Source organism: Pleurodeles waltl, chromosome 1_1, assembly GCF_031143425.1.
Source record: "Pleurodeles waltl isolate 20211129_DDA chromosome 1_1, aPleWal1.hap1.20221129, whole genome shotgun sequence".
NCBI classification, from domain to species: Eukaryota; Metazoa; Chordata; class Amphibia; order Caudata; family Salamandridae; genus Pleurodeles; species Pleurodeles waltl.
In genome coordinates this window covers 712,696,502-712,719,838 of record NC_090436.1, presented here as the reverse complement: position 1 = coordinate 712,719,838, position 23,337 = coordinate 712,696,502, and the positions used below count along the sequence as shown (strand labels likewise).

General features: G+C 43.7%; 1 protein-coding gene across 1 annotated transcript in view; it reads left to right on the top strand.

Annotated features, from left to right (window-relative positions):
- The window catches only part of FBN2 (fibrillin 2), a 1,006,102-nt gene that overhangs the window by 447,528 nt on the left and 535,237 nt on the right, over positions 1 to 23,337 (top strand). The window contains exons 9-10 of the mRNA XM_069227289.1: positions 13,151 to 13,303; positions 16,630 to 16,881. Coding sequence (XP_069083390.1) covers positions 13,151 to 13,303; positions 16,630 to 16,881 — 405 coding nt within the window. The remainder of the gene's footprint in view (positions 1 to 13,150; positions 13,304 to 16,629; positions 16,882 to 23,337) is intronic.

Genomic DNA, 23,337 nt, shown 5'->3' with positions numbered 1-23,337 from the left:
AGGTATTGCAGGTAAGTACTTTAGGAACTTTGAATAATCACAATAGCATATATACTTTTCAAATAAAACACATATAGCTATTTTAAAACTAGACAGTGCAATTTTCACAGTTCCTAGGGGAGGTAAGTAATTGTTAGTTCTTGCAGGTAAGTAAACCACCTACGGGGTTCAAGTTTGGGTCCAAGGTAGCCCACCGTTGGGGGTTCAGAGCAACCGGTTACCACACCAGCAGCTCAGGGCCGGTCAGGTGCAGAGTTCAAAGTGGTGCCCAAAACGCATAGGCTTCAATGGAGAAGGGGGTGCCCCGGTTCCAGTCTGCCAGCAGGTAAGTACCCGCGTCTTCGGAGGGCAGACCAGGGGGGTTTTGTAGGGCACCGGAGGGGGACACAAGTTAGCACAGAAGGTACACCCTCAGCAGCACGGGGGCGGCCGGGTGCAGTGTGCAAACACACGTCGGGTTTTCAATTGGAATCAATGGGAGACCAAGGGGTCTCTTCAGCGATGCAGGCAAGGGGGGGGGCTCCTCGGGGTAGCCACCACCTGGGCAAGGGAGAGGGCCTCCTGGGGGTCACTCCTGCACTGGAGTTCCGATCTTTCAGGCCCTGGGGGCTGCGGGTGCAGGGTCTTTTCCAGGCGTCGGGATCTGGGAGTCAGGCAGTCGCGGTCAGGGGGAGCCTCGGGATTCCCTCTGCAGGCGTCGCTGTGGGGGCTCAGGGGGGGGCAACTCTGGCTACTCACGGTCTCGTAGTCGCCGGGGAGTCCTCCCTGAAGTGTTGATTCTCCACAAGTCGAGCCTGGTGCGTTGGGTGCAGAGTTGCACGTCTCACGCTTCTGGCGGGAAACGCAGTTGTCTTTAAGTTGCTTCTTTGGAAACAAAGTTGCAGTCTTGGGTGAACAGGGCCGCTGTTCTCTAGAGTTTCTTGGTCCTTTTAGAGCAGGGCAGTCCTCTGAGGATTCAGAGGTCGCTGGTCCTGGGGAAAGCGTCGCTGGAGCAGTGTCTTTAGAAGGGAGGGAGACAGGCTGGTAGAGCTGGGGCCAAAGCAGTTGGTGTCTCCGTCTTCTCTGCAGGGTTTTTCAGCTCAGCAGTCCTCTTCTTCTTAGGTTGCAGGAATCTAGTTTCCTAGGTTCTGGGAAGCCCCTAAATACTGAATTTAGGGGTGTGTTTAGGTCTGGGAGGGCAGTAGCCAATGGCTACTGTCCTTGAGGTTGGGTACACCCTCTTTGTGCCTCCTCCCTGAGGGGAGGGGGGCACATCCCTATTCCTATTGGGGGAATCCTCTTTCTACAAGATGGAGGATTTCTAAAAGTCAGAGTCACCTCAGCTCAGGACACCTTAGGGGCTGTCCTGACTGGCCAGTGACTCCTCCTTGTTTTTCTCATTATCTCTCCTGGACTTGCTGCCAAAAGTGGGGGCTGGGTCCAGGGGGCGGGCATCTCCACTAGCTGGAGTGCCCTGGGGCATTGTAACACGAAGCTTGAGCCTTTGAAGCTCCCTGCTAGGTGTTACAGTTCCTGCAGGGGGGAGGTGTGAAGCACCTACACCCAGAGCAGGCTTTGTTTCTGTCCTCAGAGAGCACAAAGGCTCTCACCACATGGGGTCAGAAACTCGTCTCTCAGCAGCAGGCTGGCACAGACCAGTCAGTCCTGCACTGAACAATTGGGTAAAATACAGGGGGCATCTCTATGATGCCCTCTGTGTGTATTTTTTAATAAATCCAACACTGGCATCAGTGTGGGTTTATTATTCTGAGAAGTTTGATACCAAACTTCCCAGTATTCAGTGTAGCCATTATGGAGCTGTGGAGTTCGTTTTTGACAGACTCCCAGCCCATATACTCTTATGGCTACCCTGCACTTACAGTGTCTAAGTGCTTAGACACTGTAGGGGCATAGTGCTCATGCACCTATGCCCTCACCTGTGGTATAGTGCACCCTGCCTTAGGGCTGTAAGGCCTGCTAGAGGGGTGACTTACCTATGCCACAGGCAGTGTGAGGTTGGCATGGCACCCTGAGGGGTGTGCCATGTCGACTTAGTCATTTTCTCCCCACTAGCACACACAAGCTGGCAAGCAGTGTGTCTGTGCTGAGTGAGGGGTCCCTAGGGTGGCATAAGACATGCTGAAGCCCTTAGAGACCTTCCCTGGCATCAGGGCCCTTGGTACCAGGGGTACCAGTTACAAGGGACTTACCTGGGTGCCAGGGTTGTGCCAATTGTGGAGACAACAGTACATTTTAGGTGAAAGAACACTGGTGCTGGGGCCTGGTTAGCAGGGTCCCAGCACACTTCTCAGTCAAGTCAGCATCAGTATCAGGCAAAAAGTGGGGGGTAACTGCAACAGGGAGCCATTTCTTTACAAGTGGTATTTTATTTTTATATGTTAATTAGGGTTTGGCGTGGAGATGTCAAAGGAGTCTCCTGGCTCCTAAGGACCCACGATTAATATACTTATGTCATATAACTTTCTAACGAATTGGGTATGGCCACTCTGATGAAATGGCACAGAATATTCACATACCTGACTCTCACTAACATACATATGGCCTGCCTTCAGAAAACACACCTCAGAGTCCTCAAAACTTCACAAAGTAGCAAACCTCTGAATGAGTAAGGACACTGAGATGGCTGGTCCTGTCCACCACTGTCAAACACTTTATTGATCAAGGTGACACAGCACTCCAGAAAGTGGTTGGAGAACTGCTGCTTCTTTGAGATATCGAGATTTATGTAGCCTGAATCCAGTGAGTATTCCTTTTACTCCTCAGTCCACAAACTACACACCAGAATAGATATGATAATATCCAATGATACAATGTGGGATAAGCAGGTGGATCAGGTGAATACGTGGAGCACACATCATCTGACCACAACCTACTTATATTGATTATGTCTTGGGTGAGGGGTAGAGCTAGGAAGTTTAGGAAGTCTCTGGCACACATTATGCAATATTTCATTGAAAATGCAGGGTAAAGTGAGAGGCTTTCAAGGTAGTTGGCAGAGGACACTGCATTAAGCCAACCTAGGTTTCTCAAACATGCACAAATAAGGGATCTTCTCTCCAAGGAGGAGGTAATTAGGGAAGCTGAAATTTAACTACTTTCCTATTCAAAGGTGGACTAACATTTATCAGTGTTATGGTGGAAACACTCACAATTACTAGAAAGCCTAGCTAAAATATACTACAAGCAACACGCAGCATGGCCTCACACTAAGGGAGTTAGTTTAGGCATGCTTTTTGCCTGGCTCATCAAAAATAAGGCACGTAGGACACTAAGGCCCATATTTAAACTTTTTTAGCACCGTATTTGCGTCATTTTTTTAACGAAAAAGCAGCGCAAACTTGCAAAATACAATTGTATTTTGTAAGTTTGCACCGCTTTTGCATCAAAGAGCGGTGCAAATGCGGCACTAAAAAAGTATAAATATGGGCCTAATTGTGGAGATTAGTACTGAAGCTGGAGGGACGGCCAACACTCAGGGCTGACTAAATGATGTTTCTATGGACTACTATAAGAAGCTTTCCACGGCAAGCCATACTACTTCTTACATTGAGATACAAACCTATCCAAATGGGATCACACTACCTCAGATATACCCGGTGCAATATTCTATTTTAGAGGCACCAATCCAGATAGAGGAGTGCATTCTGCCATTATACATATGGCATGTTAGAAGACCCTGAGCTCAGATGGCTTGTTGTAGAATTGTATGCCTCTTTTAATGCTACAGTAACTGGCAAGTTGTTGTCTGTCTAACAGAAGGTGAGGGAGTTTGGGACTCTGGAAGACTCAATGAGGGGGGCTACAATAGTTTTTTTGGCTGAGAAGGGCAGGGGCCAACTAAATATAAATTTGTACAGGCCGCTGTCATTTCTGAACCTGACTCACAAAATACTGAGTCACACATTGCCAATAGGCTGTTGCCAGGAATCCAGTCCAGATCAGAATGGGTTTATCCCAACCAAAAACACTTTTCCTAATCTTAGGTGCCTGAACGTTCTCAAAGATATGGCAACACATACTGTTGGGACTCCAGTTGTGATGATAATGAAAAAGCTTTCAATACTCTAGTCCTACCTTACATGATGGAAGTCCCTAAGAAAAGGGGCTTAGGCCCATAGTTCCTTGACTGAGGGGGCATAACAAAGGCCCCCGCTCCCCACATTGTGGGGGGACTCCCGAGCTCCAGGGGGGCCACCTCGGCACAGTGCCCTGGCCTGAGAGCTCTGGAGTGAGTCGAGAGGGGGGACCCCTCCATGTACTTTGCAGGGAGGGGGCTCTCAAATTTTGTTATGCCACTGGCAACCCCACTGCTAAAATGTAAAGGTTCAGGTAATCTTAGGTCATTTTAGTGTAAGCAGAGGAACACAACAGGGGTCTGGTGTATCTCTTGCGAAAGAGAGAAACTGACTTGGCGTAACGGCATACCATAACATGTTTAACATGCCATGCCCAACCCTAGTAATTGAAACTACGAATTTCATCAGACTGTTACAATGAGTCGGCTAGGATGGTTCATTAATAGGATATGGTTTTACTGTAAAACAGATATACATGCATATAAAAACATGTACAAATAATACTTTGATAGGGAGATAATAAAAATGAGATTACAGTATAGTCTGCCCTGCTTTAAAGAGGTGGGGCAATATACTTCCACAGCAGCCTTTGTAGGACAATTGCTAAACTACGAAAAAAAATTCTAACTCAGCATGGCTATCAACCTGATTTCATTTCTTAAAATTATACAGAACAATGTAGCCAGACTATTTGAGGGTGTACCTTGTTTAAGGCGAGTGTCTTCAATGCTAAAAAAACAACGCTGGTCCCCTCTAAATGCCAGGATTTATTTGTGAAAGATCATCACTATCTCTACAGAAACGCCTGGAAGGATCGCATCAAAAGTGTGCAGTCATCTAATGACTTACTGTTGTTTGGATCAAAAAGGACAGTTTATGACAGAGCGTTCTCCAATTGCTGTCAGCCTTATGTAACTCATTTCCTTTGCTCTTGAAGAGAAATAGAAAGCTAACTTCCTTTCATAAAAATCTTAAGGGGTACTTCCTAAGCTCTCTACATGTTTAGAACCCGGGCAACAGTTTCCCTATTTGGCCACTGCTATTGCTAGCGCTTGAAGTATTGTGGGTGCTTTTGTGATCTCTACAAAAAATGTATAATAGAGCATTGTATGCCTCCTCATCTTTCAACCCAGCACATTGCACCCTTATTTTTTGATGCCCAGCGCACTGTTCCTCCACATCTTGAAGTGGAGGATACTGTTCCCCTACATTATGAAGGGCACACTGTGCTCCTAAGTCTTGAAGCCCAGCCAGGGTAGGCATGAAGCAGAAAATAGGCCTGGCACCAAACTAAAAGCAGCCCCATTAGCAAATCAAATAGCTAAAAAACGCCTTACATTTGCAAATCAGGGCCGTTTTGAACTTGTAAAGACAAAGCTGTATATTGCAAGGTATGCGTGTCTGTGTGCATTTGTTGCAGGCAGTGTTGTGGTAACATCAGACATCAACAGTAAAAACTGCCCTACCAGACCCCAAACAAGCCGACAAACGGCCAAGAAAATCTGCCCATACACTGATGTGTCCTTCCCAGATTGCCCTATAGACCAACCCAACCCTGAGGCTAGCACACTGGACACCCATACAAACTGCACCCGTACACAAGGTTCAGGGTGATACTGCATTATGAGGCCCAACACGATATGTCCACAGACCTTCTAGTGCAGACTCTGTGTTCAACACTATGAAGCCTACACAACTTCCTCCCTGCACGTATAGGGCCAAGTACTCTGTGCCTCACCTCTTGGAGTGCAACACACTAGAGTCCTGCATTTTGCAACCTAGGACACCGTGTGCCCTTGCTTCTTGTAGTCCAGCCCATCTGCCTGGGGAATTAATAGCTCTCATGCCTAACCTCTCTCTTGCAATGTGGACAAGGTATGGAACTGGGAGAAGAATCATTATCACTCTCCCGCACCATTTTTTCCTTTATTTGACACCACAGACAGGTGATAATTAAAAGGTCAGCGGTTAAAACAGAAGGGCCACCTGCTTCAAGTCACTGTCGCTCGAGGCTTCCATTGCATGCAAAGGTATCCACGAAAGACAGGGAGCATGGTCAGGGCTGCTAATGTGGCTGTACAGGGGTCCCAGTATCTTTCTTTTGTGGGCGCAATAACACATTTTTCAAAAACGTAGTTGAGTGCATTGTTAATTGATTTTGAATTTTCCCCAAGAAATAAAATGCTATTGAGCTTTGGCATACAGTCTAATTATTGTGAAGTTTTGTGACTGCTTCCTTTCTGGCCTACTTGCAATGGACACTGTTGTCTTTTGAATGGAACTCCCCAGAAAAACACAGACACTTCTAGCTCAGCATCGAGTAAGGCAAAATGTAAGGACAATGTTTGGTTTGGCAACACTTTAAAGATTTTTTCCAGTTGTCCTACTTGTAAAAAAGAAGCTTAGATTGCTTTTTAACATGAGAATGCTGATTTGGCCTTGGGCACTTAAAAGCCTTTTACTGCTTTTTAAGGCATGTTTGTTGCTGTTAAAGTTGATTGTGGAAAACTGGAATTCTTTCAGTGTGTTTATTTTCTGACGGTTCTTTTGCCAAGCATGTGGCTTTTTATTATAGGAATCGGGTTGATGCAACACTTGCAGTGACTGAGCGCAAGAAACCATTAGCATTTATTGTGCTATTGTGTCAACTTTGCACTAGGTTACATTTGACTTCTTATTTCAGTATCACATTGATATTGTAGCATCTGTGTTACATTCAGCTCCCTCTGGCTGCAAGAGAGGTACTTTGGGAACATGAAATATAATAATCAGCCAAATGTACAATTGCCAGTTCCCTAATGTTGTGTAATTGTGTTGTGTTTGGAGAAGGCTTTTCTTATTTCACTGCTGAGTAATCGTTGCAAAAGTTTGTTTGCTTAAACTCCAAGGACAAAAATAAAAACATAGCGACCAAGAGCAGAAGAATGCTCCGGGAAGGGGCATACACACCAGTTTTCACCCGGCAGACACCCAACCTCTAACCGATCTTTCACACACTGCAGCTTTTCATTCATTTCCACTGGAAACATTTCAGCTTGGAGCTTTAACTTACTCTGATGACTTTTCAAACATGGATGTCTACATCGGATGTTGTCTCCATATAAATACAGTGTTTCACAATGCAAACAGAAGGACAGGCTTAAAGTGCCATCAAACATGGGCCCATATTTACACGTTTTAGCGCCGCATTTGCACCGCTTATTGACTCAAAAGCGGCGCAAACTTACAAACTACATTTTTGTAGTTAGTAAGTTTGCACCGCTTTTGCGTCAATAAGCGGCGCAAATGCGGCGCCAAAAAAGTATACTTATGGGCCATAGAGTTAATTATCTTAAACTCCCCTCACCTATATGCAAAAGTTTTGGGAAACATCAAAATTATTGCCGATGTCTGTAATCACAAAGCCAGTTAAAATTGATTTGACCGGTAATGGGTCACTTTTCTACTGGTATCCAGGCAAATGTATAGCAGGATTTACACTGACCAACTAATGCAATTATTACCTTTGCGCCGACCGAGGAATGCAGGAATAACATTTGTGCTGGCTAGAAATTAAAAAAATGTAGTATTGTTCAGTCAGTGAAAAATCCGAATGCAAAATGGCCTGGCCACCAGCCCTGGTTCTCAGACTGGGACTTTCCAAAACTAGAAACACAAGGTTAGCATGCGTGATCTTTACTTCCAGGATTAAAGTGTTTACATAGGACCAGCACATTTTTGAGTCAATCGCCGTTTCAAGCCACACATCTGTTTTAGAACTTGAATTTATTGCCATCATTTGCCCCCTCTTTGGTATATAGCACTTTGGAACTTCAATGACAAAATGAAATTTGTTGCCTTTTTTACAAGGGCCACGTTGTTTTAAAACTCATAAGAAATACATTCTCGCCATTTTGTTCAGGAGTAGATTTACGTACTGCATTGAATTCCTGCTCCAAGATGAATGATAATGAGAAACATATAAAGAAAAACAAAGTTGATGTAAAACAAGATATTGAAAATACAAGACGAAAAAATCCAAAAGGTCTGCCTTTTTTAGGGAACATGTTTGGTATTAATTTGGCGGCTTTGTGTATGTTGTACCTGGCAGGCCTAAAAAAAAAAAGAAAATTCCCACAGCAATGTGCACCTGGGAGGAGGGCCATTTTGCTGACCAGACTGCATTAACAGAGATAAGCTTTAGCCTCAAAGAAAACTGTTATGAAAAGGAGTCAGAAGGTGAAATTTTGTTGTAGGTCGTGACCTTAATAGTCATACACAGCCCAAAAGGAAAGGACACACAATTAAGACCTTCTTACACCTCTTGCACATATAGTCCATGTGTCTAAGAGTTTTGTTGCAGGTTACTGAGTGGGACATTTGTAAATGTTTCAGAGACAAATTGTCAAATAATTCATTGGCCCTCCCTATACACTCCTAGATTGAAGCATTATATCTTAAACTTCGTTTAGCTCAATAAAATGTTGGGGACAACATTTAGACTAAAGAATAGTTTGCTCATTAAAATGACCCAGTTAACAGTGCAGGGCACTGCTACTGTGAGTTAAAAATCTATAAATGTTCTTGAGCTAAAGTAGCAAGTAAAATCGTTATTAAATTTCTTATGGCCATGGAATGAATTTGTCATTGGTAAGGGCCGAAAATCATTTTAGGATAATAAAGCCGAGTTCATAAATTGTATGAAAACACAATACATTGCTTGTGGCTGAAAATAGATAGCCCTATTACCATCACTTTACTGTGTTCTATCACTTTACATTGTTTTATAATACAAAGTAATGCATAATTAACATTGGTTATTAAATTAAACCGTAGATGCAAACAGTTGAAGATGATATTGGGTCTCCCCTTAAGAGAAATTGGAGAAGGTTGCAGGCAGCTTAGTAGTCTCGAATTCTTTTGAAGCTTCGATGTAAGCTGTAAAGACACTTTATCGCATGTGTTACTTGTAGGCAAGCTTGTCTTAAAACAAAGGATTTTATATTTAAAAATCAGTCTTATGTACCTGTTGTTAAGGTAAGGTTAAAAAAACATTTTGATTGTAAACCAGTTTGAAAATGCCCTCAAATTGCATTTTCAGCAGCAACAGTTTTGAGAACTATTCAAAAGTAATTGTTGTTATGTTTCTATGCTTTGAGAAAATAACCTTTATTTTTAATTTATGCATTTTTATCAATCCCCTGCTGGTAACTCGTAATCTCCTGGTAAATCCAGCCTCTGCTGTTACTGTTGCCTGTGGTATCAGTCATTCAATTGGGGGGCAGAGTTACCAGGAGGAACACCAGGCTATAGTATTGCCATTTGAAAGTATTCCTTTCGGTAAACATCCTTTTTTACGACTTTTTTATTACGAAAGTCGTGGTTAACGAAAGCGTAACAACGTTTTTTTTAACCACGACTTTGTATTTTTGTGCCTTAACTACGTATGTTCTGAACAACGAACATGCCGTGGTTAAGGTACAAAGAAGGGAGTTGGCGAAGGTAAGTGGTGGGTTTAGGTTTTGTTGGGGGGGTGGGGCGTTTTTGGTTTTGGGGAGGGGGTGGGGGGTTAGGGGGTTTTAGGTTTTGGGGTGGGGTTGGGGGGGTGGGGCGTTTTTGCTTTTGGGGTGGGGTTGGGGGGTGGGGCGTTTTTGGTTTTGGGGAGTGGGTGGGGGGTCAGGGGGTTTTAGGTTTTGGGGTGGGGTTGGGGGGGTGGGGCGTTTTTGGTTTTGGGGAGTGGGTGGGGGTCAGGGGGTTTTAGGTTTTAGGGTGGGGTTGGGGGGTGGGGCGTTTTTGGTTTTGGGGAGTGGGTGGGGGGTCAGGGGGTTTTAGGTTTTGGGGTGGGGTTGGGGGGGTGGGGCGTTTTTGGTTTTGGGGAGTGGGTGGGGGATCAGGGGGGTTTAGGTTTTTTGGGGGGGTGGGGCGTTTTTGGTTTTGGGGAGGGGGTGGGGGGTTAGGGTGTTTTAGGTTTTGGGGTGGGGTTGGGGGGGTGGGGCGTTTTTGGTTTTGGGGAGTGGGTGGGGGGTCAGGGGGTTTTAGGTTTTGGGGTGGGGTTGGGGGGTGGGGCGTTTTTGGTTTTGGGGAGTGGGTGGGGGTCAGGGGGTTTTAGGTTTTAGGGTGGGGTTGGGGGGGTGGGGCGTTTTTGGTTTTGGGGAGTGGGTGGGGGGTCAGGGGGTTTTAGGTTTTGGGGTGGGGTTGGGGGGGTGGGGCGTTTTTGGTTTTGGGGAGTGGGTGGGGGTCAGGGGGTTTTAGGTTTTAGGGTGGGGTTGGGGGGGTGGGGCGTTTTTGGTTTTGGGGAGTGGGTGGGGGGTCAGGGGGTTTTAGGTTTTGGGGTGGGGTTGGGGGGGTGGGGTGAGGGATGTAGGGTGAATGGTGCCTATTGCTAATGATTTTATCAGGAATGCCTTTACAACGAAATATCGTTGTTAAGGCATTCGTGGTAAAATCATTAGTAGTAAGGACGAGGTCGGTGTTCCGACCTCGTTGTTAAGGTTAGTAGTTGTTTTTTATTCGGTGTTCCGTCATATAATCATTCCTTTCTTCACCTTTTGTGTGTTTCTTATAATGCCCTAAGGAATGTCCAGAGATGGGTTTCTCGGCTCAGTGTGCTACAGGATCTGGATTACTGACAAGGCATAATAAGGCTGAGATCAGTCAGCAGTTGCCTATGTTCCCTTCTGGAGGAGACATTGCCTAACAGTTTAGGAACAATTGTTTCCATGAGAAGCAGGGACAGAACTGATTTGCATAAGGCAGTCCTTTGTCTAGAGTGCACAGTGGGTGAAAAGACAATGGGTTGGAATTCTTACCAGTGCAATTGCCAGTTGTTCAGACTATTTGTAATCCATCACCTGTTGTGTGTTTTGATATTCACTATGAGAGCCTTAATGTCTAATGTCTAAGAGCCTCATTACAAGTTTGGCATTCCAAGGACCACCAAACCCTTGGTGGCAGCCAGACCACTGGACTCCTGTCAGTCTGACCGCCACATTACGACCCTGGCAGTCTGACCATCAGGGGACCACCTCCTCCACCAGGATCATGGATCCCGATGGGGTGACGGTGGTGGGAGTCGTGGTCAGCCACTGGAGCGCTGAGTTCAGCACTACTATGCTGATCACAAGTTCTCTTTCCACTAGCCTTTTCATGGTGAAGTCCTGCCATGAACAGGCCGGCAGAAAGCCAGTGCTGGGGGCCAAAGGGGACCCTCTGCCAGCACCCTTGGAATGTGTACTGTCTGCTGTGCAGAAAGTGTGCATTTCAAGGGTGCTGTTGAGCCTCTTAAGGGAGCTGAAGCCAATGCCATGGATTTTTTTCTGCCGATCTGACCAGCGGAAACATCGTAATAAAATGTTTCAGCTGGTCAGCCCAATGGAAACACTGTAATATGACGGGTTGAGGCCACTTGGTTGGCGGCAGCATCCTCCCTGTGGCTTTGGCAGTTGGATCATTCTGACTGCCAAAGTCGTAATGAGGCCCTAGAAGACTAATGAAGGAATATTAATAAATTGCCTTTGTGTGGTAGTTTTAATTGACTGATGCCGAAACTTGGGGCATGACATTTTGGATAGTCTAAATGATTGAGCTTGAGGCAGGAATGGAAATATTTCCTCCTTTGTTTTTGAGATGTGTCATGGGGAATGTGGGGCCTAGAGAACATTTTAGGCAAATTTACTGGAAACAACTAGGCAGCTGGTTTAAACCAAGCAGAGAAACGTTCAGCTTACCGTCTCAGGAATTTCAAAGTGCAAGTACTATAGTTTTATCCATAGTGACAAAATGTATTATTCCCAATCAGGAGCTTTAGAGAAGTACTCCTCTTATAAACTGTTAGCAGCCTGCTTATGTTAACCCTCGGAAATTTTCAACAATGCAGAACATTTTCTTCTATTCCTATTTCATGGTTCTTCAGTAACTAATGCATTATGCAGCAATGTCCTTGGCCCATAAATATTATAACTTCATATAACTTCATATGGGTCTCTTAGAGCCATACTTTATCATGAGCACCTGATTAAAATCCTTGTTAGTCACTGATTTGACACCATAACAGAGAAAATTAACTCTTTTATTTCACTGGTCTGACATAAGTGCAGTGAAAATGAAGACTTTGAAGCAAGCATTTCAGCAGGTGGTAATCTCATGCTTTCCCCAGCTCCTGTGAGATGCAAAGGGGGTTGTTGAAACGGTCTGACTGTCCTCCAATTGCCATGTCTTCTTGTGCCTTTCTCATGTTCTGGCAGATTTAAAGAAGGTAGATGGGTGGGACTCTGGTGCCACTAACTGTAGTTTTTCCTATACAGATCCTCATTGATTTTAAATGACCTTCGATGCTGTTAGCGACTTAGTATGCAAAGCCACAGTTTGCATGATGCCAGCGCTGTGTTGAGACTGGACAGCAAGACACTGAACTGAGGAAGGGAAGAGAAATATGGTAGTGTGAGGTGGGTGGAGGGAATGATGCAAATTTTTAAAACTATTTTCACAGGAAATGGAGAATTTGATTTGAAGGTTGTGGGGGAGAGTTGAAGGGTGCCTGGTATATTTCTAATATGTTTGTATGGGGCGAACACTCCAAACTAGCAGGATGCCAGGTATTTTATATTTCATTTTTCTAAAGAAGGGAAGAATGCCAGACTGACAGGACACCAGTTGTTAATAATTCTTTTGTTTTACAGTAACGGCTACCCGTACCAAAAAAGATGAGCTTGATTTATGCATTGCTCAGCCAAGACTCTTGTAGCCAAGCATAGCACTTTAATTGTACCAGCATCACATGTGGGTGGGTTTATCGTAAATACATACATTAACAATGTTGATAGTTAGTTGATAGTAACCTTTTGTCCATACCACATATTAAACCCTCTTGGTGGAAAAAAACCGTATTCTTGAAAGCTGTCCAGCTTATATATCTACATGTTTACCAGTGGAAAAATGTAGTCATGACCACATGACACGTGGTAGTCCAAATATTGTGTTTGCTTGTATGTGCTAATATACAACATGCTTCATCTTTGGGTATCATGAAACTCTTGTGGTGTTATAACAGCAAAAAGCTACATAACTATGCAATATGAATTGTATTTCCCTTACAGATCAAAGGGCAGGAACATGCTTCTCCAATCTAGTCAATGGCCACTGTGCTCAAGAACTTGCTGGAAGGTTTACAAAAATGCAGTGCTGCTGTGAGTCTGGTCGTTGCTTTGCCCTTGCATCCATTCCTGAGATGTGCCCAATACGAGGCTCAGGTACGAATAGCTCTAGCTTAATAAAGCTAAAAAACAAATGTAATGAGCTATCACATATTATACTACTTAGTGTTTATTGGCAGTTACTACTATCTAGTTAATGTACTTCAACCATCTTGAATTCAGTGACTGGCTTCACAAAAAGGGCCTAAGGAGTGAACTGAACAACGATTGGATGCAAATAGTCTTGTAGACGCAGATGGCAAATATTTGCCAAATTCTTACAACACAAACTAATCGAATGGGATGAAGTAAAACAGTTTTCAGGACAGCATGCTCAACACTCAACAACAGAATGATGCTAAGCTTACTCATCAAGAGCTCTTTAGAAGGAAAGGAATATAATCTCTTTGTCTGTTTCATAACAGACTCAACAGCAAATAAATAGAAACAGGCTCTGGCAAAAATAAAAGACCTTTGTTATAGTTTTTTGGTGGAATTATACAAAGAAACCTCAGTACAAGGAAATCTATCTAAATGAGTCAGTCTAACTAGAATTTAAACAGCAAATTGTTTAAGCATGAATGCATACTATCACCCTTACTATTTTATCCTGAATGAATATAGTAAGAGCAACAGCTTAAGAGTAAATCCCGCCAAAACCAAGATAGTGAACTTCATCAGACCAACTAAATCCTTTAAATTATCTAGTGTATTGCTCTGCTGTAATTTCTCTTAAGAAGAAATATTTTGTTATTTTTTGTTTCCTTATAAATTAGCGTAGTATATTGTAATTGTGAGCAACTCACTGAATTGGAGTAAATATTAATTTGTAGATTTGTCCAACATAAATTCACAACAGATGATCAGGACAAGACTACAAGGAGAATATTAAAACTAGTTTTCTTTGGATAAAAGAAAATAAATAATTAGGACAAAGATCTTTAGAAGAATTAACATTTCCATTACAATGGTAAATGATTTTAAGTGATTATTACAAATGTCTTTGCACAGGCAACCCCACAATTCAATTGTTCATTAAAGCAAAGTGGAATGACTTCTTTAACAGTTCTTATAGAAGAAGATTTTCGAAATGAACAATGAGCTAAAGATGTTTATATGCCTCATGACACAAATGAATAAAAGTGATATTTAAAAATGTCATTGAACATTCAATAAAACAATTAGATTCTTCCTGAATGCAAAATGATGTGGCTTCATTAACTGTTCAGTTAAAAGGTGGATGTATTTTTTCAAATTTGGAGTATTGTTTGACAGATAGAGATGATGTGTTTTAAGGTTTCATTTGTTTAATGTCAGTGACAAGTCAATTTTCCCTTTCTTCTAATAATCCAACGGCCCTCAATTTGCAAAATTGGAATGTAAAGCAGTTTGAAACTCAGATAAGATTTTTTTATGTCTGCATTGAGATTGGAATCCAAGTAATACTGACTGTTGAGAATGTAAGAGTCTTGGACTAGGTATACAGCTTTACAGGGCAGTAATAGGTTGTTAGTATAGGAAAACTTCTTTTTGGCAGATGAATTGTATGTGACTTTATTTTTTTGAGGTTTAAATAATAAGGTTAATGACGGTATGATGTATGAGGTAACAGATTTCTCTGTAGTTTTTGATTATGTGGGTTACTAGTAGTCTTATTTAAAATAATCAGAGCCTCATTTACAAGCCCTTTGCACCACTTTAGTGTAATTGTTTTGGTGTGGCGGCACTAGCAGTGCACTGCACTGCTGCAGATTTACAAACTGATGCCTTAGGCCCAATGCATCAGTTGGTAAAGCCCAGTGTCACATTATACCTGCACCGGGTAAAATGTATGAAGGGTAGGCATTCCCAGGCAAAAAGCCATGCATCACTGGTGCAGTGAAATGTACAACATTTCACTGTGTCATTCTGCGACTTCACTGCATCAGAATTTTACCTCCTGCTCAGAGCATGCATAAAATTGACACAGGGCTTTTTCCAAAGGGATCCTTCTTGTATTGCTGGAGTAGCATTGTTAAAATGTTACTCAAGCAATGCGTGAGTTTAGCACCAACAGATGAGTCAGAATTTCTGACGCATCTGTGGAAAAGTGCACCATGGAGCTCTGTATTGTAAAGACATATAAATATATTGTAACTCAAGTAATAACCCAAGTCCACTCTCTAATGCCAACCCAGACCCAATACCATGAAAATAGTTTTGCTTTTATGGCACCTTAGGGAAGTGCAAGAATTCTGATGCATCAAGGCAGATGTGTCAGATTCTTGTAAATGAGGCCCTTCATTTCTTTAGTTATTTAAATAATTTATAAATACAATTAAATATATGTAATAATGTAAAATGCTAAATTGTTTAAAGTCACTGGTGCTCAAACCTAACCTTTATGCTGATAGTAACACTAATAGTGTCCAATGGTAAGTATTTTATCACATTAATTTTAGTTAATTGATTTACATTAAACGATTGTTACAAATTTACTTAATTGCCTTCTGAAGAACTAATGTTGCACATTGTAATGACAAATAGGGCAATGGTCAGAAGAGGCAATGCTTGGAAAGTAATGGTAGTTCTGCCTTGTCATTGTATCTGAGTAAAAGTCCTTTCAGAAGTGCTGCTCGGAGTCTGACAGTAGCAGTGGTATCAATCATATTGATAACACTTGAAGAAGAAATTGTTGTAGGTCCGGTGCACTCTCGAAGGGACAGTATTTAATTAACTATTTATTAATATAGTTATTTATTTAAGTAACTTTATGTACCATGAACATTGCCCTAAAGTGTGAAAGCATTTACAGTACTTGTTGCCTCACAAATATTAATATTAGTGCAGGAGTGCATGCATCACTCATCCTAGAATTAATAATAGTTATAGTAGTGTTTGTAAACACTGCATCAGTAGTGCTAGAGATAATTGCAGTATTTGATGTCCTATGTAGTAGTAATATGATAGAAGTGATGGTGATAGTAGTGATTGTAGAATATGTGATAGTATTACTCGAACTGGATAAAGTACCATTAGAAGAAACAGTAAACACAGTAGTAGAAGTAGCACTAGAAGGAGTAATATTAATGCTAGTAGCATAATTTAATCAAACACATGAAGTAGGTTTTATGGTGACTACTTTAAAGTTAGAAAATAATCCCTTAACAGTGTTATAGTAGAAATGCAATTTATCATGTTTAATTGGTAAACATAGTTGAAAAGGAACTTCATAAAACTGTCTCAATGTAATGGATCTCCTGTCATTGGAGCGTATTTGAGAGAAAAAGAGAGATCTACTTTTGCTACTGTACGCTCCTGGACTCTATGAAAGTGCATGTATTTATAAGAGATAGCTAAACTGCCTTTTCCTAATATTTAATGTTTTCTATTTTTGCTTTTAGATGAATACCGCCGGCTCTGTATTGACGGTGCTCCAGTGGGGGGTGTCAGACCCGGTGGAACAGGGGGGAATGGATTTGGTCCAGGTTTAAATGGAAATGGGTACATCCCAGGTGGGAATGGATTTATCCCTATTCCTGGTGGCAATGGATTCATTCCTGTCCCTGGTGGTAATGGCTTTTACCCTGGCATAGGAGGAACAGGGATTGGAGGGCAAGGAACTAACGGGAATGGACCAATCAATGGAGGTGTTGGTGAGTTTTCTTAGTTTTCATTAATGTACTTCTAAGCAATTGGTTTTAAAGGTGATCAAAATGAGCATCATTCATGATGCATCCACACAAGTGTACAATTGTATACAGTACCATTTCTACAGTTTGGTTTTCAGAGATAAACATTATGAAAATTATGATCCAGTTTTTTTATTACATTGTTTATTGACAACGTGTGTTTCAGTTTGAAGTGTAAGGAATCTACTTGGCTGGAACTGTAGAATTATTAAATTGGTGTGTTTAAAACCATGGAATAATACTATGTAGTGGCACATCATTGATTTAAATGATTCCTTTAGATAGTGCTTGCTGAAGTGTTTTTATCATTTGAGAAGACAAGCTGTGCGTTCCATCTTTTTTGAATGTTGATATCTCTGTTCAGACTATACCAGAGTAATGTATTTGAACACCCAAAAGGCACTTCTGTTGATTACATAGTGTGGCCTATTTGGTGAGTAGATGCCCCACATGTATAGATTCATGCAGTTCAGCCAAGATTCTAGTAACCTTAATTATCATACTAAGATCATCCAATGATTTGCGTAGCTTTTTTAGCTGTAAGAGATACTTGTTTTATGTATTTTCTGTGGTTTACAGTATTTTATATTTTCCAAGGTATACTTTGAAATACTTCTTTGCAAATCATTAGTGATGCGATCATTTTTGTTTTAAACATTTAGTGAAGCCCTGGTTTAGCATATTATTACCTATGCTTATAAAATCATCTAATACAAATAATTATAATCAAGCAAGCAATGTGATATAACTGTTTGCTCATTAATCCACTTTGCACATATTGGATTATTTTTAGTGCAAAGTTAATCTTATGAATGGGACTAGTTTTATGACTAATTTGCATGATCAGTACATTGCCCATATTTCCTAAAATTATAATTTCCATGTGAGAGGCTAGGAAAAAATTATGGCCAAACAAAGGTCATTTTTGCATATATGCCTTTCATTAATACTACTCCCTCGGACCCGAAATAGACCTTGGAGTTTTTCCTTATGTCAAGTAGTCAAACTGAAGCTTCTAGTGAAGTACAATTAATCAATCAATCAAGGATTTATAGAGTTCACTAATCACCCGTTAGGGTCTCAAGGCGCTGGGGGAGGAGCTGCTGGTCGTAGAGCCATGTCTTGAGGCGTTTCCTGAATGTCAAGAGGTCTTGAAGGTGGCGGTAGGGAGTTCCGGGTCTTGGTGGCTAGGTGAGAGAAGGATCTTCCTCCGGGGGTGGTGCGGTGGATGCGGGGGATGGAGGTGAGGGCGAGGCTGGCGGAGAGAAGATTGCGGGTGGGGGTTTGGAAGGTGAGTCTGTCGTTGAGGTAGGCTGGGCCTGTGTTGTGGAGGGCCTTGTGTGCGTGGATGAGGAGTTTGAAGGTGATCCTCTTTGACACTGGTAGCCAGTGAAGGTCTCTGAGGTGGGGGGAAATGTGGTCACGGCATGGGATGTCCAGAATGAGGCGGGCGTATGCGTTCTGGATTCTTTGCAGTTTTGTTAGGAGTTTGGTTGTTATTCCTGCATATAGTGTGTTTCCATAGTCTAATCGGCTGCTGACCAGGGCGTGGGTGGCAGTTTTCCTGGTTTCAACGGTAATCCACTTGAAGATTTGGCAGAGCATGCGGAGAGTGTTGTAGCAGGAAGAGGAGATGGCATTGACCTGCTGAGTCATGCTGAGTGTGGAGTCCAAAATGAAGCCTAGGTTGCGTGTGTGGGTGGTGGGTGAGGGTGCGGTTCCTAAGGAAGTGGGCCACCAGGAGTCATTCCTAGTTGAGGGGTTGGTGCCAAAGATGAGGATTTCTGTCTTGTCTGTGTTTAACTTGAGATGGCTTGATTCCATCCAGCTAGCGATGGCGTGAAGTCCGTTGTGGAGGTTGTTCTTTGCAGTTGTAGGGTCTTTCGTGAGGGAGAGGATGAGCTGAGTGTCATCTGTGTAGGAAACTATGTTGATGTGGTGGGTTCGTGCGATGTTGGCGAGGGGGGCCATGTAAACGTTGAAGAGCGTGGGGCTGAGCGAAGATCCTTGGGGAACGCCACAGATGGTTCTGGAAGCTTCTGACAGGAATGGTGGGAGGCGGACTTTCTGGGTTCTGCCTGAGAGAAATGACGAGATCCAGTCGAGTGCCTTTTCGCGGATTCCAGCGTTGTGGAGGCGTGAGCAGAGAGTGTGATGACATACCGTGTCGAAAGCTGCGGAGAGGTCCAGGAGGATGAGTGCTGCAGTTTCTCCTTCATCGAGCATGGTCCTAATATCGTCTGTGGCAGCAATGAGAGCAGTCTCAGTGCTGTGGTTTCTGCGGAATCCGGATTGGGAGGTGTCGAGTACCTTGCTGTCTTCAAGGAACCGGGATAGTTGGCTGTTTACAATTTTTTCGATGGCCTTGGCTGGGAAAGGGAGGAGGGAGATCGGCCGGTAGTTCTTGGGGTCGTCTGGGTCTGCCTTTGGTTTCTTTAGCAGGGCATTGATTTCTGCGTGCTTCTATCTTTCTGGGAAGGTGGCTGACTCGAAGGAGCTGTTGATGGTTTTGCAGAGGTGGGGGGCGATGATGATGTTTGCCTTATTGAAGATGTGGTGTGGGCAGGGGTCCGATGGTGATCCGGAGTGGATGGAGGCCATGGTGGTGGCGGTGTCCTCTATGTTGACGGGGGTCCAGGTGTGGAGGAGGTGGGTGTTGCTTGAAGCGTTGGGTTCTTGGGTGTTTGTAGTCAGCTGGTGGGTCTGGGGTTTGAAGCTATTGTGGATTTCTTCTATCTTTCGACGGAAGTGGGTTGCCAGTGAGTTGCAGAACTCCTGTGATGGCAGGGGTTCGTTGGAGCTGGTCCTGGGGGTGGAAAGCTCATTGACGATGCTGAAGAGCTCTTTACTGTTGTGAGCATTGACGTTGATGTGGTTTTTGAAGTGGGTCCTTTTGGTGGTGCGGATCAGTTGGTGATGTTTGCGTAGGGCATCCTTGAAAGCAATGTGGTTGGAGTTGGTAGGGTCAAGGTGCCAGGTTTTTTCCATTCTGCGACATAGCCATTTGGATTCCTGTAGTTCTGTGGTGAACCAGCTGGCCTTGATTCTGTGGGAGGTGTTTGGGGGTTTTTTGAGCGGTGCGAGGGTGTTGGTGCAATCTTCTATCCAGCGATGAAGTTTGGTGGTGGCTATGTTGGGGTCTGGGGTCCCAGGGGGTGTGGCCCGGCCGAGAGTGGAGATCAGTTGATCCGTTGATATTTTGCTCCAGTTGCGTCGGGGGGGGTTGTGTGGGGTGGTGGTGAGTGACTGGTTTTTGGTAGGAGAAGTGGATGCAGCGGTGGTCTGTCCAACTGAGTTCGGTGGTGTGGCTGACAGAGACGTGGTTGCTGGCTGAGAAGATGGGGTCGAGTGTGTGGCCTGCGGAGTGGGTGGGTGTAGAGACGAGTTGCTTGAGGCCGAAGTTGGCGAGGTTGTCGATTAGGTTGGTGGTGTTGATATCGTTGTTATTTTCTAGGTGGATGTTTAGGTCACCAAGGAGGATGTAGTCTGTTGAGGCGAGGGCTTGGGAGCTGATGGGATCGGCGATGTCATCACAGAACTGCAGTCTGGGTCCAGGGGGTCTGTAGACCAGTGTTCCTCTGAGTGTGTTGTTGGCGTTGATATGGATTTTGAAGTGGAGGTGCTCGGCGGAGTTTATAGTGTCGTGGGAGTTGGTGGAGACTCTTATGGTGTTTTTGTCGACTATGGCGATTCCTCCTCCTGGTCTGTTGATTCGGTCTCTTCTGGTGATCTTGTAGTTTTCTGGTATGGCTATGGCTACGTCTGGTTCTGAGGCCAAATTCATCCAGGTTTCGGTGAGGAATGTGACGTTGGGCGAGTATGTGGTCAGGAGGTCCCAGAGTTCAATTGTATGTTTGTGGACGGAGCGGGTGTTAAGTAGGATGCATCTTAGGTGGTTATCTGTTTTGATTTGGAGTTTGGAGGTTAGGTTGCAGGTGAAATTGCAGGCTTTGCAGGAGAAGGGTTCTTTGGTGCGCCTTGGTGTGGACTGGAAGCAGATGGAGGAGCGTCCTGGATTAAGGGCGTGGAGTTCGTTGGCAGTGTAAAGGTGTTTGGTGGCACGGGAGGCGTGTTGGCCAGGGGGTCTGGCGCTGGGCGCGGTCTTGGCACAGATGGGCGCAGATGGGCTTGCCTTTGGCTGCATTCGGTGAGACAGTGGCACGCCCGCTGCGCGTCCGTGCTGTGGCTGGCATAAGAGGAGAGGTGGGAGGGAATGGCAGCTGGGAGGACGGAGGGAAACCTCCAATGGGAGTGCAGGGGGTGGGGGCAGCAGGAGTCAGGAGCGGGAAGAGCTCCGAGGAGGAGGGAGGGGGCGGGGCCTTCTGGGAGAGGAGAAGACAAGAAGCCCAAACAAGCCCAGACAAGCCCAGACAAGCCCAAACAAGCCCAAACAAGCCCAAAACAATGGCAGCACTTACCGGAACACTGGTGAGGAGGAAGCGACCTGCCTGCAAGGATGCAGGGTCAGAGGTCAACCTCGCGCTGCAGCCGGCATAAAAGGGGAGGTGGGAGGGAGTGGCAGCTGGGAGGAGGGAGGGAAACCTCCAATGGGAGTGCAGGGGGCGGGGGCAGCAGGAGTCAGGAGCGGGAAGAGCTACGAGGAGGAGGGAGGGGGGCGGGGCCTTCTGGGAGAGGAGAAGCCAAGAAGCCCAAACAAGCCCAGACAAGCCCAGACAAGCTCAAACAAGCCCAAAACAATGGCAGCACTTACCAGAGCAGTGGTGAGGAGGTAGCGATATTAAAATATAATTTATGTTGAATTAAAAATATATGGATGACCGAGGTCATCCAAGTGAAAGTACAAGTGATACAAGTTAAGTAGAGCGCTAAGGGACCAATCAGATCTTGTTGTCTATTTTCTTAAAGCGTAAAAGAGTTAATTTAGCAAAAAATCTGCAAAATGACAAGGATTTCCTTATTTGTTGGTGCAGAAGAGTCTTTTTAGAGGAAGCAGTTAATAATAAACACTTCCTATAAAATATTTTTCAGATACATTTTGGAATATTCAAGGTTTATAAGAGATATTATGTAGGAATAAAAATGATTTTTTAATAATCATTTTCAGGGTTACTTGAATGCATGTCATTGTTGCTCCATACCATTTATATGAGATCCTTCTGATGGGTGACAACAAGCGGAGGGCCATTAGAGCAAACAAGCCATTTATTTAGTAGAGAAATGGATTACACTGTCATTTATTTTAAAAACCTGTATCTTCATTTTTATATCACAATATCAGCACATACGCCTAACCAAAAACAGAGAGCATGGATGATGAGAGCATCATACCATGAAACACATTTGTTTGTATGGTGGGTGAAAAATAGTTTAATCAATCTAGTATAGGCACAAACCAGAGAAATCACATTTCATCAAGAGTGTTTCACCACCAGTGCACCACCACAAAAGTCGTCCCGTCTTTACAAAGTGCATATATTCATCCACATCACTAAGACAATTCACATCGTCATCAGCTTCCAATACCACATCTTTAGAACCACCTGTGTTGAGTAATTTTGTGAATTACATTTTTTCCAAATATCTTTGGATCTTTGCACAATGTGCAAAAGACCACAAAATAAATCCTCACTTTCTTTACATAATGTTGTATTTTTAAACCAGGATGAGTAACAGCAACAGGGTATTTATGCCACCAAGATAATGGTCCACCTGCCAGGTTTTAATGCGGGAAGATCAATGGTTTGGCTATAGTGGTGACAACTCCATCACCACTAAAACCAAACTTCTCTGACACCCCACCAGAGTAAGCGCTGTCAGAGAAATGGCTGTATGTTCATCCACCCAAATAGGGTAAGCGGACAAATAGCCATTTTTTTTACCATCCATCAATGCCAGGCAAATTCTGGTGGTGAGGGACAGTGAAATACAAATAACCACCTCGCCATGGGTGAGAACTCCCATGGTGAAGGGACATTTTATTTTTTAATTTAAAAAAAGAAAATTCAGTTTTGTCATGACAACAGTTCCTGTCAATGCATTACAAAAGACAGGCTGCTTGGTGGTCATTTATAAATGTGGCAGGCAGTTCTCCCACCAGGGGACCTCGTGGAAAAATGGGCTGTCCCTCAATTTATAAATCGGGCCCTTATTCATCCCCTTTAGAATATCCACCGCCTTCCGATCCTTACCTAACGTTGTGTTCTGTTGTGCCAGATACACATCTACCTCATCCACACCAATAAGTGTTGCTTGAGTGTTATATGTAGTAATGTGTGAACAGTTGGGGAAAAGTGTTGTTAGCCCTGAACTTCATGCCCTGAGGAGCAGTATGCATTCATTTTGAGAGCCTCAGAACTCAATTCAGATTCGTTTTTCATATTTATGTACACAGGTACTTATTACAGTTTTGTCTGATTATTTAGACATTCTGGCCCTCATTACAATCCTGGCGGTCGGTGT